Source organism: Haematobia irritans, chromosome 1 (assembly GCF_050003625.1).
Source record: "Haematobia irritans isolate KBUSLIRL chromosome 1, ASM5000362v1, whole genome shotgun sequence".
NCBI lineage: Eukaryota > Metazoa > Arthropoda > Insecta > Diptera > Muscidae > Haematobia > Haematobia irritans.
The window spans coordinates 71219756-71234908 of record NC_134397.1 but is presented as its reverse complement, the minus strand read 5'-3'; the positions used below and the strand labels follow the sequence as shown (position 1 = coordinate 71234908).

Here is a 15153-nt window from a genome sequence, read left to right as displayed (position 1 = left end):
GGCATCCAGTACTAACTTAAAAGAAAACAGCCATATTATCAAAATTCAATATTGAGATGATTTGCACAGATGAGATATTCTGGATAGAATATCAGTACAACGATGTTCTGAATAGTTCATACAAATGTTGTATTCGGTACTAAAGCAAACAGGCTTAATGATATACGAGTATTCCACAATAGTTAAAATTATGAAAAATTTGCAAATTATTATTTGAACTAACGATATTGTTACTCTTGTGTTAATTTTTGGTAGCAGTCACTACACTCTTTGAAAAAAGTCTGTAAAAAATAACACTCATTAAAAGTGGTTTGTTCTTAAAATTTCGCCTTACGGAGAAATGACCATGTTGTCATAATATTTTCGATGACGATCATATTATTTCTATTGAACATTATAATATACCGCGATCATGTTCGACTAGATCGCGGTGAGAATATTATTTCATTATAAATATAGGCAATAGTCTTTAAAATTTTAAGAATGTTAGTTACCCACATTAATGTTAACTTATAATAGATAGCCTATGGGGAAATATGTATGATTAATTATTAAATTATATAGTATATAAGTTAGTAATAATGTAGTTGGTACATTGAAAAAAAAAATTCTCGTATTCAGAATATTAACCTAATATGAACGATTATGCAACCTAAATTTTAGGATCTGGAATTTACACAATATTAGAAATAAACTTCTTTAAAAGAATTTAAATTAAAAGAGAGATCACAATATTTGAGTGTATTTTATAGAAGCGTCATCTTTGATTCGTAAACAATACTAAAATCCTTAGGGGAATGTCAAAATCTTTGAGTTTAAATAAACTTATTTTTGAGTGCAGGTATAATAAACCTACCCTCAGAAAAAAGTGAACGAAATTTTGTTATAGCGGATTTAACCTTATTTTAGTTCATGAAAATTAGCTACTTAATTTAGTGACGTGAACTAAAAATGAAAAAAAAAAATATTCAAATAAAATAAATTTTACAAATAGTAAAATTGTCTACTTTATTTTATGAAAAAGTTCATATTTTCATAAAATAGGTGAAGTCCACTTAAATTGCGTTCATAATTAGTAAACGAAAATTACACTAGTTTATCCTGAAAATGTACATTTGATGAGAGGTGATTTATGTGATGTATTTTGATCTGCTGAATTCGAAAAAAATTTTAAACAATTTTTTAACATCGATATATAATTTGTTTAGTGAAAAAAGAGAGAAAAAAAAACTAAAAATAGGGGGGTATCTCAAAAACTGTTCCATAAAAAAAATTCAACAAATTTTTTCGAATTCAGCAGATCAAAATACATGCGAAAAGTCACATCTCATCAAATCTAGATGAAAAAAATATATTTTGCAAACTAGTATTATTCGATTTGCTTGGTCATCATAATTATGTTCAGTTCAATTTAAAACTCTATTCGAACCTCACTTTGAGTATAAATATTAAAATGTAATGTTTAAAAAAAATTGAAAATCTCTAGAATAATGGATACAGATTTAGCAAACGACCATTAAACTTTAATGCAAATGATGTTTTTTGAAGTTGCCGTTTCAAAATTGCATGTGCACAAACAATAAGCAAAAAAATCACAATTTGAAATAAATCGTGAAATGAAGTAAGTATATATTTATTATAACATACCTTAAATTAAAGATTGAAATCCCAGCTAAGTTTTGTATATACCACAAAATTTTTTTCAGTGTAGATATAAACATATATTCAAATAAGCATAGAGGCCCAGCCTTATTCTCATCTCTATCTTTCTCAGCAATTTTGTACGATTACAATAAGTATGAGACAGTGTTGCCATTGAATTGTAAGTCGAAAATCGATTATTCAACCTTTTGTAATCTAAAAAATCGAAATTTTTTTAAATATATCAAATGGACTAATCGATTTTGATGTTGGTCGAAATCGACTTTTTAAAGTGGCCAAAATCAACTATTAAAAATTTTACCAATTTTTACGAGGTAGTTAGAGATCGTATACCAAATTACATATGGATCAGATGAAATTTTCTCCTCTAAGAGGCTTCGGAAGTCAAATCTGGTGATCGGTTTTTATGGGCTCTATATATAATATGAATCAATATGGTCAATATGGAATATTGAAAAAAAAGCCTGATACCAATTTACATAAGCCTATCTTTACATGTTTAATAACTGGTTAAAGCGAATTTCCATTGGCTTTATAGTAAAAATCGGCAGGAAGAAGGCGAAACATTTTTGAACTTACATGCTAAACAAAGTCGATCTTGTATGTAATCTACAAAATTGACTTTCGATTTTTTTAAATAGAACTTTATCGACTTGTGATATTGGTCTAAAAAATAATCAAATATTTATAACGCCCAGCAAAAAATTGGAAGTTGTTCCACAAACATTTCTTTTAAAGCGCATCCCGGAATCTCCCATAATTTTTTTTCCACTTCTTTTGGACAAGTTCACAAACATTTCTTTCAGAGCGCGTCCCGGGATCCCCTATCGATTTTTTCCACTTCCAATGCAGTCCTTTTGGACAAGTCTTAGAAAGTACGGAATTAGGCCGTTTTAAGTGAAAAATTAAGTTATGGAAGTTTTGGACAATCAGAAAATCAATCAAAAAGTAAAAAAAATATAAAAAAAATCATCTCCGCTGGGATTTTAACCTGTGCCGTTTGACTTTTTCATCTCCATGGAAGTTCTTTTGGGAAGGTTTTGTAAATTACGATATTTTTGAATTTTTTGTTGATTTTTAAAGGAAAAAAATATATTTGTATAAAAATATATGCAAAAAAAAAAAAATAAAAACGATGTACAACATAAAAAAATAATTTTTTAGAATAAAAAATAATAAAAAAAATGTCGCTAGTGAGATTTAAACCAGCGTTCTTTATTTTTCATTCATAATAATAAAGAACACCTCAGGAAGTAGTTAGAATGTCATGCCGTGGTGTCATATTAGGTTCATATCACAAACATTTGAATAAACGTTTTGATGCATCGTGTTCAATGGCGTTTGTGGCTGAGTGTGATAAGGCGTTTTGTTATGGCGCCAACAGACCCAGGTTCAACCCCCCATGTAGAAGCGAACAAGTTTTTCAATTTCTAAAAATTATGTAATAAGAAAATAAAAGTGTAACAAAAAATACTGAGAAAAATAAAAAGTGAAATTGGATTTCTTCATCCAAATGAACTTCCAAGGCACGACTTCTAAAGCAATACAAAAGATCCATAAATTGTGTACTTTCGTCCTATGACAAGCCCATGTAAAATTCATTGGAGATGATCCAAGTACTTTTTTGGAAGCTCTTGTTTGCTGGGTGACCAAAACTGGTTAATCCAACTTTAGCGAAAAAATCTAAAAATCGAATTTGAATAGAAAGGAGAAGATACGAGTACTGTAGCTCTTTTTCGACTTTTTTAAGGTTTTAAAAGAGTCGACTTTTGTGAATGTTGAAAAGTGGTTTTAACCATGGCTGTGGAGCCGGAATCGGAGTCTTGAAGTCGGAGTCTTGGAGTCGGAGTCTGAAGATTTTGCTGGAGTCGGAGTCGTAAAAATTGTGCTCGACTCCGGCTAAACCAAATTTTTTAAATCACTTCACATTTTTATAAATAAGCAAGTTTTTACACAAATTAGTTTCCATTGCGTTATTTATTCGATCAATGTACAGCATGATTGTAAATGAAAATCAACTTCCAATTACGGCTATCTTTTTATGTTTCCTAGAATGTTAGACTAGCAGATGGGCTGGATCGGTCCATTTTAATGCCCATATCAATTTATTTGACATATTTCGAATAATCGAATTATTTTTTTTATTTTACTTTAAGTGGAATATTGACAGAATTTTTTATTGTTCTTTATAGAAAAGTTTGTCAAAATGTTATTTCTATAAAAAGTTTTGTCAAAATTTTATTTCTATAGCAAATTTTGTCAAAATTTTATTTCTATAAAAATTTATTCAAAATTTTATTACTATAGAAATATTTTTTCTATAGAAAATTTAGTCAAAATTTTATTTCTATAGAAAATTGAGTCAAAATTTTGTTTCTATAGAATATTTTGCAAAATTTTATTTCTATAGAAAATTTTGCAAAATTTTGTTTGTTACACAATTTTTTTTTTCAAAATTTCATTTCTATTGATAATTTTATTTCTATAAAAGTTGAAGTCAAAATTTTATTCCTATAGAAAATTTTGCCAAAATTTTACAGTAATAGATTTTTTTATTAGAAAATTTGGTCAAAATTTCATTTCTATAGAAAAGTTAGCCAAAATTGTATAGTAAAACATATGCACTAACTTATAATACCCTGTTCCACAGTGTGGCGCAGGGTATAAAAATTTTTTTATTAGAAAATTTTGTTAAAATTTTATTTCTATAGAAAATTTTGTCAAAATTTTATTTCTATAGAAAATTTAGTCAAAATTTTGTTTCTGTAAAATATTTTGCAGAATTTTATTTACTACACAAAAAATTTTCTAAAATTGTATTTTTATTGATAATTTTTTCAAAATTTTATTTCTATAAAAAAAATTTTCAAATTTTATTTCTATAGCAAATTTTCTCAAACATTTTTTTCTTACTGATGCTCACTGATACTCACTGCTATAAAAAATGTATTCAAAATTTTATTACTATAGAAATATTTTTTTCTATATAAAATTTAGTCAAAATTTTATTTCTATATAAAATTTAGTCAAAATTTTGTTTCTATAGAATATTTTGCAAAATTTTATTTCTATAGAAAATTTTGCAAAATTTTGTTTGCTACACAATTTTTTTAAATTGTATTTCTATTTATAATTTTTTCAAACTTTTATTTCTATAAAAAAATTTAGCCAAATTTTATTTCTATAAAAATTTTATTTCTATAAAAATTTTATTCAATTTTTTCTTTTATATATTTGGTCAAAATTTGATTTCTATAGAAAATTTTGCCAAAATTTTATTTCTATAGAAAATTTTGCAAAATTATATTTCTATATAAAATTTTGCAAAATTAAAATTTTGCAGATTTAAATTTTAAGTACATACACGCTCACAAAAAATCGCTTCTGTAACATATACTCCCAAACATATTTTGCTTCAAGCATATACATTTTTGCATATTGGTCTAAACAATATATGTTTGGGTAGTCAATTTCCAAACATTTTGTATTTTTGCATCCAAATTCAATAATGTTGTCTTCCAAAAAACAATATGTTATTATGTCAACATATAATATGTTTGGAAGCATTTGGCACCCAAAAATATTATATGCTTAAAAAAATTCTCCCAAACAATATTGTGCTCAAAATTTTATTTATTTATTTATATATTTACAATCATAATGAATTATGAAAATAAACAGGTAATATAGGTGATAACAACATAGGTTTTCGACCTGAATGCTCAAAATTTTGTTTCTGCCCAATTGTATATTCCCCCACATCTTTCTCACGTCCACGAGATTTTTTAGTTCTTAGCACCTTTTTCTGTAATACAAACATTGTAGAAGAAATTATTCAATTGTATGATTTTTTTTTATTTTAATTTTACCTTTTGCCGGACGGGGATTCGAACAGCGGACCACACAGTTTGTAAGGATCAAAGAAGTAGCTGATCAATTGCCCAAGGAAAAATAAAATGTTAATTTTGTAATAACAAGCAACAACCACCAACTTAATTCAATATCGCTCCCTGTTAAATAGCGCTCCAAGCTACTAAACACATATATGTTTATAGGCTATTTCTAAATTAATATATGTTTGCATCCAAGCATATTATTTTTAAAAACATTTTATGTCCCAAACATAATATGTTCTAACATATTAACATATATGTCCCAAACATGTTATGCTAGTTTATGAACAGTATATGCTTGTACTCAAAAATATTGTGTTTAAAAATTTGTGTTCCAAACATATAATGTTTATAGCCAAACATAAGAAAAACAGTCTTTTTCATCCGTGTAGATTTTGTAGAAGTATATACAATTTTGTCTAAATCGATTCAGATTCAAATTCATGATTATGGGAATATAAACCTTTATATAGCTCGCAACAAATTTAAAGGATTTGAGATAGTATCAATAATTTTGGTCCACAAATACATATACTGTTGGTATCTTCTCATATTATGATGGGTATTTATATCATTATTTTATTTATTAAACATTGCTCTAAATTTGAAATATAGAGTTCAATTGGCATCTAATGTGAAATTAAGACCTTTTTTTTGCACACATAAATAAATACGATACTTTATATCGATCCACTTACGGTACCCCCACAATAGAACTACAAATTAGTGGTATTAAAATGAGATTTAGTTATATTACCCGGAGTCGACTCCGGAGTCGTGCTGATGAAAAATGCTGGAGTCGGAGTCGAGCAAAATTGGCTCGACTCCACAGCCCTGCACGGACGAAAAAGACTATTTTTCATATGTTTGGGTATAAACATTATATGTTTGGAACTCAAATTTTTAAACACAATATTTTTGAGTGCAAACATATAATGTTCATAAACTAGCATAATATGTTTGGGACATATACGTTAATATGTTAGAACATATTATGTTTGGGACATAAAATGTTTGTAAATATAATATGCTTGGATGCAAACATATATTAATTTAGAAATAGCCCATAAACATATATGTGTTTACAAAGAGAGACAAAGTGTATGCTGGAAGTAAAATAATAATGAAAGTAACCAATTGGCGCATTACAAATATATATACACAAAGAAAATTTCATTAAATATAGGAAAAATACTTTGTGTGAATATAAACAAGTATAAATTTACCTATTATGAGTAAAAATATAAATGTTGTGATATACGACTTCGCCAAAAATTGTATATGCTTAAGTAAAATATTAAAATGAGTATTCGGAGAGAAAATTCATTCGGAACCAAGATAAAATATATTTGAAAAAAAGAGCATGAGTTTTGTTTATCATTTTCGCATTACGGGCACAATTTTTTTGTTTCGTCAAAACAAATCGGAATGTAGGACGAGTAAGTCAAAATACTCAAACAAAGGTAAATAAAGGGATCTTCATAAAAACTAAAGAAAGGGCACTATACACTGAACAAAAAGCATGTCCGGTTCCAAAGATTGTATCTCCACTTTAACAATTTTGATATTTATTCCGAACCAAAGAAGCGGAGAATACAAGTAAGGATGCTTTTAAGACACAATTCTCTTTTAAATGGGGTTTTGTGTACTTGACTCTACGAAGCACATTTCAATTTTTCGCTTTTTCAGCTTTTTTTCATATGCTATAAAATGTCCGTTAAAAACAAGACTTCCAGTAGAAATTATGTTTCAAGTAAAAAATGTCTTTAAAATGAAGTATTGAAAAACATATCCTATTTTTGAATGATTTTTGCCTTGTAGTCAAGATGCAAACATGCAACAAATTTAAAGACAGTTTCATCAATTTTAAAGAATTTTTTTGAATTATTAAAGTCAAGTTGTCCTTAGTCCAAAATTTGTTCTTTCATGTTATGATACCCATTTTTAAGTCAAATCACTTAATTATAACGACAACACGACTTCATTGAAAGTATCGACCTTTGAAGATCTATAAAAACAAAGATTAGTTCCTCTTTATTAATGAGTAGTCCAAGAGGAGTTGACGGATTTTTTCGAAAATAAAAGTGGGCATTGAGTTCGAGTTTTGCCGCTAAAATTATTTCTCATTTTAGCCGCAAAACCAGAATAACATTACAACTTTTTCCGGTAAATTGTATTATAACATGGTGGGGAAAGATCCAAAGCAACAATTGAATAAGTTTATTTTCTTTAAAAGAAATTATTAAAGAAAAGTAAAAGGGTAAACATGGCCATTTTAACGTAATAATGCCAATTTATACCGGCCTTAAGAATTAAATTAAGTACAAAATTATTCGTTAATAAAAAATTATATATTTATTGTATTTCTAAATTAATGGTGTTACATGCTAGCAAACAATTGTTCACACCAAAATAAATGTATGTGCTGTTTTAAAATTACTGTTTAGAATTTGTATGTTTAACAATGTTATGTTGTTAAACAATGTTATGTTTGCATCGGCTCGTGGGCGCCGCAAGCTATGCTATATAAATATAACTTATAACGATAATTATCTTTTGATGGCCATAACAGCTACGTAGGCTAGTGGTTAGTGTGCTGGCTTACAAACTGTGTGGTCCGCTGTTCGAATCCCCGTCCGGCAAAAGGTAAAATTAAAAAAAATTATAAAATATAATAATTTCTTCTAAAATGTTTGTATTACAGAAAAAGGTGCTAAAAACTCGTGGAAGTGAGAAAAATGTGAGGGAATATACAATTAGGCAGAAAAACAAATTGAGCACAATCTTCTTTGGGAGAAAATTCTTCTCAGCATATAATATTTTTGGGTTCAAAATGTTTCCAAACATATTATATGTTCACATAAGAACATATAGTTTTTTGGAAGACAACATTATTGAATTTGGATGGAAAAATACAAAATGTTTGGAACTTAGACTACCCAAACATATTATATTGTTTAGACCAATATGCTTTCAAACATATTATATATTGGAAGAAATCAAACATATAAATGTTTCGGCAATACCCAAAAATTTATATGCTTGAAGCAAAATATGTTTGGGAGTATATGTTACAGAAGCGATTTTTTTGAGGGTGTGGTTTTAACATCGCGAATGGAATTTTCAACATAAGAAGAGCTACATCACATTCCTCTTTCGAATCAAATTTGACGTTTCAATATTTTTGTTAAAGTTCGATAAATTAGCTTTTCAACTTTCGACTTATAAAAAAGTCATTTTTTTAAGATTTTGTAAAAGTTTATGTTAAAAGTCGAAGTTTTGATTGTGATTAACATCCATTGAAGGAAATTTTTGGAATTTAGAGATAGGAATGACTTTTCGACATTTGTTTCTGGCTAGCAGTCGAAGCCAATTGAAAGCCAATTTCCCTTGTTCAAATCCGATACTTAACATAAAGGGTGATTTTTAAGAGCTATAGGAAAATTTTTCATAAAAGAAAACAAAATTCAGAAAATTGAATTAAATAATTTTGAGTGGATAGTACGGTCCATATAATTTAATATTTGAAGATTATTTTATGCAAATCTTGATGGCGTCTGCGCCTGAAAAGGTCCATCCACATAGTTAAAGAGGGTAATAGATAAAAATCACCCTCCATTACGAGTTTACCATAAACTACAACGTCAGATTTGCTCAGGCTGTAATAATGTTCATCCCCATGCTAATTTAATTGATTGGCAACTCTGGCTATCTATCTCGGTCTGCAGCGAAATATTAGCTTCAATTCATTGTATAGTTGTAGCTTTTTTGTTAGTTACATTTTGCGCTTTAATACAACCACTATCAGTCGCCGGATCAGTTACGCTAAGCTATCACCATAAAATGGGAAAACTTGTATTATATGGCATAGATCCTAGCCCACCTGTGCGTTCTTGTTTACTCACTCTGAAGGCATTAAATTTACCATTTGAATACAAAGTTATAAATCTAATGGAAAAGGAACATCATTCCGAGGAATATCTGAAGAAAAATCCACAACACACGGTACCAACTCTGGAAGATGATGGTCATTACATATGGGATTCTCATGCCATAATGGCTTATTTAGTTAGCAAATATGGCAAAGATGATTCCCTGTATCCCAAAGATCTATTGAAACGGGCCGTTGTCGATCAGCGTTTGCATTTCGATTCGGGTGTAATGTTCCAGGGAGGTCGTAATATAACAGCACCATTGTTCTTCAAGAATCAAACACAAATTCCCAAAGATAAAATCGATGCTATTGCTGATATATATGCTTTTCTCGAAACATTTCTCAAGGATAAGACCTATATGGCGGGAGATCAAATGACTATAGCTGACTTTAGCGTGATCGCAACAGTTACATCGTTGGTGGCATTTCTGCAAATCGATGGATCTAAGTATCCAAAATTAACAGCTTGGATAAAACGCATGGAATCCCTGCCATACTATCAAGAGGCCAATGGCAAAGGTGCCCAACAATTAATGGCAATGATTAAATCAAAATCTCTGACAATTGTCCCATAATCATTAGCAATGCATGCATTTCACTGATGTAAGATCAATTATTGCGTCAATAAAATGATTGGTGGTCTTAGGTAATACGTGTGTAATTGATTGTTAAAACCGGCTATTAGGTCAATTATTTTATAGCATTTACTATATGGGTTGGTGAAAAAATCTTGTTTAACCGTCAATTGGTATAATAAGTGCAAAATCATGTTTGTTTACATGCCCAGTACACAGAAAAAAATATCACCAAAATATTTCCAATTAAAAAGTTGAAAACGTAATACAATTAACTTTTTAATCAAATTAAGAAATAAAAAATAATTGAAAATGTTCATATGTGTAATTATAATGTTAAATATCCCAATTAATACTTTAATTAAAACAAAAAATCCAATTAAACATATAAAATAAAAATATAAAATTTCGTTCGGAAATAATTAGTTTCATACTATTCTCTCGTCCATTAAATTTTGACTCAAATCTAAAGAAAAATTCAACTATAACTACAATCGGAAAATTCATAAGAAAGTATAAACTCATTTAAATTTACAAGAAAATCATTTGTACCAATTAAAAAATTAATTGAAAGTGCCAAATAAATGAAAAAATTTTTTTTAATCAAGTATATTTTTTATTTCTAATTAATTCTGTGATTGTTACTATCATTTTCATGATTGAAGAAATTTCAATTTCGTGATTGGATAAAAAAAATTTTGTGTGTAACAAATAATTAAAGTCAATGTCAGTGTCAAATCAACCTAGTCCATCATAAATAAAATTATGAATAAATTTATATGAGATCGTGTATACACTGCAAAAAAATATTTACTTTTTGTCAAAAAATGTTATATCCTTACTAAAATACAAGTATATACGGCCGTAAGTTCGGCCAGGCCGAAGCTTATGTACCCTCCACCATGGATTGCGTAAAAACTTCTACTGAAGACTTAAGACTTCCTAACACCGTCTTCTGATTGCAAAGTAGTACATACGTAGTACGTAGTAGGCCGATTAAATACGTATATAATTAAGTTTGACAAAATTTTCTCTAGAAATAAAATTTTGACAAAAGTTTCTATAGAAATAAAATTTTGACAAAATAAAATGTTGACAACATTTTCTATAGAAGTAAAATTTGGACAAAATTTTATATAGAAATAAAATTGTAACAAAATTTTCTATAGAAATAAAATTTTAACAACATTTTCTATAGAAATAAAATTTTGACAAAATTATCTATAGAAATAAAATCTTGACAAAATTATATATAGAAATGAAATTTTGACAAAATTTTCTATAGATATGAAATTATGACAAAATTTTCTATAGAAATAAAATTTTGACAAAATTTTCTATAGAAATAAAATTTTGACAAAATTTTCTATAGAAATAAAATTTTGACAAAATTTTCTATACAAGTAAAATTTGGACAAAATTTTATATAGAAGTAAAATTTGGACAAAATTTTATATAGAAATAAAATTTTAACAAAATTTTCTATAGAAATAAAAATTTGAGAAAATTATCTATAGAAATAAAATCTTGCAAAATTATCTATAGAAATGAAATTTTGACAAAATTTTCTATAGATTTGAAATTTTCACAAAATTTTCTATAGAAATAAAATTTTGACAAAATTTTCTATAGAAATAAAATTTTGTATAGAAATAAAATTTTGACAAAATTTTCTATAGAAATACATTTTAGGCAAAATTTTCTCTAGAAATAAAATTTTGACAAAAGTTTCTATAGAAATAAAATTTTGACAAAATAAAATTTTGACAACATTTTCTATAGAAGTAAAATTTGGACAAAATTTTCTATAGAAATAAAATTTGAACAAAATTTTTTATAGAAATAAAATTTTATCAAAGCTTTCTATAGAAATAAAATTTTAGACAAAATTTTCTGTAGAAATAACATTTTGACAAAATTTTCTATAGAAATAATATTTTGACAAAATTCTCTATACACACAAAAAATTTTTTTTCTGATTCAAATTTTAGGCAAAATTTTCTCTAGAAATAAAATTTTGACAAAAGTTTCTATAGAAATAAAATTTTGACAAAATTTTCTATAGAAATAAAATTTGAACAAAATTTTCTATAGAAATAAAATTTTAGACAAAATTTTCTATAGAAATAACATTTTGACAAAATTTTCTATAGAAATAATATTTTGACAAAATTCTCTATACACACAAAAAAAATTTTTTCTGATTCAATCACGAAATTACTTGATCCAATTAATTTTTAATTGAAATGTCTTCAAATGATAGTATCAATTAAAAAATTAATTGAAGGTCAATTAGAAAGTTAATTGATCCAATTAAAAAATTAATTGATACTATTATTTTTGTGATTGATTTTTCTTTCAATTAAAAAAAATTGTTGAATCAATTAAATTTTTAATTGAATATTTTTTAAAACTCAATTAAAATTTTAATTGGAAAAATTTTCGTGATTTTTTTTTGTGTGTAGAATTAAAATTTTGACAACATTCTCTATAGGATTAAAATTTTGACAACATTTTCTATAGAAATAAAATTTGACAAAATTTTCTGTAGGAATACAATTTTCACAAAATTTTCTATAGAAATAAAATTTTAGTAGATTATTTTTGATCGAGTGGCAACCATGATTATGAACCGATATGGACCAATTTCTGTGTGATTGGGGATTGGATATATATAACTATAGACTGATTTGGTCCAATTTTGGCATGGTTATTAGCGGCCATATACTATCGGATCGGATGAAGTTTGCTTCTCCAAGAGGCTCCGGAGATCAAATCTGGGGAACGGTTTATATGGGGGCTATATATAATTATGGACCGATATGGACCAATTTTTGCATGGTTGTTAGAGACCATATATTTACATCACTTACCAAACTTCAACCGGATCGGATGAATTTTGCTCCTCTAAGAGGCTCCGGAGGTCAAATCTGGGGATCGGTTTATATGGGGGCTATATATAATTATGGACCGATATGGGCCAATTTTTGCATGGTTGTTAGAGACCATATACTTACACCATGTACCATTTTTCAGCCAGATCGGATGAAATATGCTACTTTGTAGGCTCCGCAAGCCAAATCTGGGGGTCCGTTTATATGGGGGCTATACGTAAAAGTGGACCGATATGGCCCATTTGCGATACCATCCGACCTATATCAATTACAACTACTTGTGCCAAGTTTGAAGTCGATAGCTTGTTTCGTTTGGAAGTTAGCGTGATTTCAACAGACGGACGGACGGACATGCTTAGAACGACTCAGAATTTCACCGCGACCCAGAATATATATGCTTTATGGGGTCTGAGAGCAATATTTCGATGTCTTTGTAATAGGAATCGATAATTTTACTTTTCGACTTTTTCAAAAAAAAGTCGACTTCTTAACTTTCCATTTTTTTACATTTGGAAAATATATGTTTTTTAATATTTTGCAAGAGTCGACTTTTAACTATTGCTATTATTGAACTTTACACTTTGCGACCTTTCTGGTATTTTTTTAAAATTGGAAAAGTATATTTTTCGACTTTATAAAATTTTGAAAGAACACAGAAAAAAGTATCACCCAAATATTTCCAATAAAAAAGTTGATCGAAGTTGATTGTTTTTAATTGATACAATTAACTTTTTAATCAAGATGGAATCATTAAATTTTAACATTGAATGAAAATTTTAACATTTTTAGTTGAAAAATCAATTGATACAATTACTGTTTAATCAAACTCTGAAGAAAAGAAGGATTTTTTTTTTTAAATTTTTAACTAAAATTTTATTTCAAACAATCATTGTTTTAATCAAACTAAAAATACTAAGTCAGTTAAGTTAAAGCAATTGAAAATAGTTACGTTGTTATTGAAAAAATAATTGAGTTTTGCAATTAACATCAATTAAAATTTTAATTGAATCAATTACAAAATTAATTTATCATATTCCTTCTCTGCGTGTGGGAGGTAGGTTAGGTTATCAGGCTCACTTAGACTATTCAGTCCATTGTGATACCACAGTGGTGAACTTCTCTCTTATCACTGAGTGCTGCCCGATTCCATATTAAACTAAATGACAAGGGACCTCCTTTTTATAGCCGAGTCCGAACGGCGTTCCAGTGAAACCACTTAGAGAAGCTTTGAAACCCTCAGAAATGTCACCAGCATTACTGAAGTGAGATAATCCACCGCTGAAAAACTTTTTGGTGTTCGGTCGTAGCAGGAATCGAACCCACGACCTTGTATATGCAAGGCGGGCATGCTAATCATTGCACCACGGTGGTGTGGGAGGTAGGACAATAAATAATTATTTATTATTCGATATAATTATTATTCGATATTGACTAAATTTTATAGTTAATATATAGGACGAATACTCACACCGCATGCCGAATTCATTCGGATCGGTTGAATGATGATAGATATACATATTTCTCTTCGATTGGGATGATGGATTGATTTCCACAGACGGACTACCTGATGGGCATTACTGGATCAATAACTATGTGCGTTATGACTCGAATTTTCAGTGTCACAGTTTCTAATCTTGAAAGCGTGTTTGAAAAATATTCGGTAACCGGATTTCGGTTACTCATGCCACCAATCGAGGCTTATCATGACATACAGCTTTTTGAAATTATGGTAATTTCACGCACATGTACTGTCGTATTATCTTCATCTGGATTCTTGTAGGTATTGTCATTATGACCTTCAACATGTTGCGAAATTATAAATATATATAATCTTATCTCCTTCACAGGGGGTACAATTATTGTAATATGGAGATAAGATTTGTATAGCTTCTCACAATTTATGAAAAAGGTCCGCAAACAATGATAGACATATTGTTGAAAAAAATGTTACCACACTGAAAAAAATATTGTCGTGAGGTCAAAGATTTCATGTCTTTAAAATACGAATGCAAATTTTGCTTAACATCACAAAATAAGTAAATATTTTTCGACAAATTGAAGAAAATTTAATAGACATAAGTATTTGTTTTTCACTTGCTAATGAAAATTTTGTAGTTTGAAGGCAAAATTGGAGTTTGAAATTGCAAAAATGTTTTAAGTGTCATATGAAGTAAAATGTAAAAATTTAAAGAAAT

The 15153-nt window shown here is 28.1% G+C and overlaps 1 protein-coding gene across 1 annotated transcript; it reads left to right on the top strand.

The window, feature by feature from the left end:
* The first annotated feature begins 9321 nt into the window (after nt 1-9321).
* Nucleotides 9322-10139, top strand: LOC142221145 (glutathione S-transferase 1-like). Its single transcript, XM_075290722.1, has one exon. The coding sequence runs from the start codon at nt 9399-9401 to the stop codon at nt 10062-10064; it is 666 nt and encodes a 221-aa protein (XP_075146837.1). The 5' UTR covers nt 9322-9398; the 3' UTR covers nt 10065-10139.
* Nucleotides 10140-15153: the final 5014 nt, after the last annotated feature.

Coding starts and splice junctions, on each gene's coding strand:
- LOC142221145 (XM_075290722.1), top strand. CDS start 9,399: ATGGGAAAACTTGTATTATATGGCATAGATCCTAGCCCACCTGTGCGT.